Source organism: Thalia democratica, chromosome 1 (assembly GCF_965202585.1).
Source record: "Thalia democratica chromosome 1, ktThaDemo2.hap1.1, whole genome shotgun sequence".
In the NCBI taxonomy this organism is placed as follows: Eukaryota; Metazoa; Chordata; class Thaliacea; order Salpida; family Salpidae; genus Thalia; species Thalia democratica.
Window position 1 is genome coordinate 94,296,118 of NC_139165.1, and position 2,967 is coordinate 94,299,084.

Consider the following 2,967-nt stretch of genomic DNA (forward strand, 5'->3'; position numbering starts at 1 on the left):
TTAATCAGTATTTTAGCTTTATATACTTATCTTTATATTAAACATACCAAAAAACTGTAAATATTTGAAATAATATAATAACTTTTTAAAATTGTTGATATGAAAACTTTAACTTTTACAAATTTTTCAAATATAAAAAGAAATTTTTTAAACTATTTCTCACAATAAAACTATTCATAAGATTTATTCAAAACTTGTTATTTTCTAAACTGGTGTTAACGTTTTTAATTTTGCGAATTAAAATTTCATACCTCCAGTTTTGGGATCGTCAAAAAGAAGTTGCTACCGTCTGTTGCCGTGCAACAAGATTCATTCGACCATTCATTTTTGTCAGCATCGTAACAAAGAACATCAGAAGCTTCGAACCAAAAAATTAAAACTTTTCTCCCCATACCTATGGCGTGAGTGAGCCAAGAATATGGAGAATACATGCCAGATGTATAGGTTGGGTAATGATTAATAAACACAAATGCGTTGGATGTAGAGTCGTACATTTCAAGGAATTTTTTACTAGCTCCTATTGCAAACAATTTGTTCTTTATAGCAATTAAACTATGCATCGATTCTCTTTCTTTCATGCTGGGCATGTATGTCCATTCATCAGCTATGTGGTCATATGCCTCAACAGTGTTTAAAGACCCACCGTTATACCCACCAGAAACAACAATTCTTTCTTCAAATACTGTGCAAGCTGCACTTGATCTAGCTTCTTTCATGCTTGCTACATTACCCCATGTGTAGTCATTTGTATCAAAAAAAATACAAGTTGCTGTATCTTTGTTTACTAACTCACCTCCAATAAAATAAACTTTACCTATAAAGCCACAAGCACAATAACAAACACGATCATCAAACATATCTCCTACAATTTCTAAAGAATCAGTAGCAATTGAGTATTTTTCAATTTTTTTTAAATCTCTACCTTCATCGTGTAAACATCCTAACAAGTAAACATGACCTTTTAAATATACCACTGGTGTGGAAGAATATGGAAAACGACGGTTTTTTGTGAGCGAACTAGCTTTTCTACATCTAATAAGATTTCTACCATCTATTTTGTTCACGAAACTAGTATTTATATCAACATCGCTGTCTACCGATGAGAAATAGTCTCCGCAGTGCAAAACATCAAAGTTGTTTTCCTTGTAATACCTCGTTGTGAAACATGAACTTGGCGAGCGTTTATAGTACAATTCTATATTTTCAAGTATCTTGTTTATTAGTGTTAAACACTCATCAACTTTATGAAAAGATGTGGATTTGTTTAAAACTTGTACCAGAGCAGGTTCCGTCAGTAAAGGGAGGCGAATTAGTAATAAAACACTTTTTGCATCTTTGGTTCTCTCATCAAGCCTGTAACTTACCCATTCATTTGCTGCGGAGAAAACTTCAATTTCTGAAGTGATGTGTAAGTTAGAGCTTGAAATAATTCGTTTCATCAGTGGAAAATCTAGCTCTAAGAAGTTGTTAGTTTCGGCAACTGTTGTGAACCAAAGTTGAATATAATTCATAATCAGTTTAGAAAGGTCATTCAAGTTGTAAAGTATAGACAAAAAATAAAAAGTTGCTACGTTTTGGGGTTTTATTTTACTCTTCATGAGTTTAAGCACACTATCGTTCAATTTTTTTTCAAATTTTATTTGTTTAAATTTCATATTTTTCAAGTATTTTATCACATCTCCAGGAAAGGTACCTGAAAGTTGTTTATTTTACACTAATAAAAACAAAACTGCAATAAGGTTGTTTATTCAATAGTATTAAAATCAAGTATACTTGAATATACTTTTCATTATTTCATTGTCTTTAAAACTATTTTGAGACTTTCTTTGTAGCTGAATTTAAGAAAGAAGTAATCTTTGTGTATACATACATTATTTATGTTTTATAAAATATTTCCAAGAAACTACATAAATAATTCAAAGCTTTATAACTGCTTAATAAAAAATGATACAATTAAACTTTTATCATTTAATACATACTTCATTATATATATTTTAGTTAGGTAGGTGTCAGAAAAGAACAGTGTCACTTTAGCACGGAGTGACATTTTTGCACGTAATAATTTTAAATCTTTTGAAATGTTTTAAATTAATTTTTGTCATAGTTTTTCAAACTTTTAATTAATTTTAAGCTTTTAAATTTAATTTTAATTTACATGTTGCATAGTTTGTTTTTAAATTTTAAAACAATACAGTACTTTATGTCATTGAAACAATTAAAAACAATTGCAAAATAAACTTTATGCTAAAATTTCACTCCGTACCAAAGTGTCACTCCGTGCTTAAGTAATGTTGTGCTAAAGTGACACTTTGTGCTATAGTGTCACTCCGTGCTAAATTGTCACACTATGCTAAAATGTCACTAGGTGCTAAAGTGTCATCCGTGCTTTTCTGACCCGTTCTCGTTTTAGTTAGATATAATGTACAAATATATTAATTAAAAACTGAATTTATCATTCATGTTACAAAATATACCTGCTTGAGAGTTTATTACCCTAAAATCTTTTTCCTTGAAGACTGTTGGAGAATTTTCTCTGCATAGCTTTAAAAATTTTTCCTGCCGTTTTTTTAAGCTTTTTGAAATACCATTAATTTTCAATTCACTTGTATTTTTATGGATTTCATTGAAGTTCCATATTTTAGACATTTTATTTCCCATTTTATAAATGCTGGTTATTTTTATAATTTAAAAAAATTTTGTACTTACCAACTTTAATAACAAATAAATCTGTCCTTTACTACATTTTTGCATAATGTTTTAGGCTTAACAACATAACCTTTTATCCTTTTAGATAATAAGTGTAGTATATTATTAATTTATATAGTATTATTATGAACATTTAACATTGTTACTGTAGTTTATTAAAACAAAAAGAAATATTTTAAAGACTCAAGTAGATTCTCCGTATATCATAAACTAGGGAGTGGGTCAAATACGCACGAAAACATTTTTGCAATAAGGGTCATA

The 2,967-nt window shown here is 28.9% G+C and overlaps 1 protein-coding gene across 1 annotated transcript; it reads right to left on the reverse strand.

Moving 5' to 3' along the window:
- Window positions 1–245: 245 nt before the first annotated feature.
- Window positions 246–1,511, reverse strand: LOC145841429 (kelch-like protein 26). Its single transcript, XM_082948792.1, has one exon. It carries the CDS (start codon window positions 1,509–1,511, stop codon window positions 246–248), a length of 1,266 nt encoding a protein of 421 aa, XP_082804918.1.
- Window positions 1,512–2,967: the final 1,456 nt, after the last annotated feature.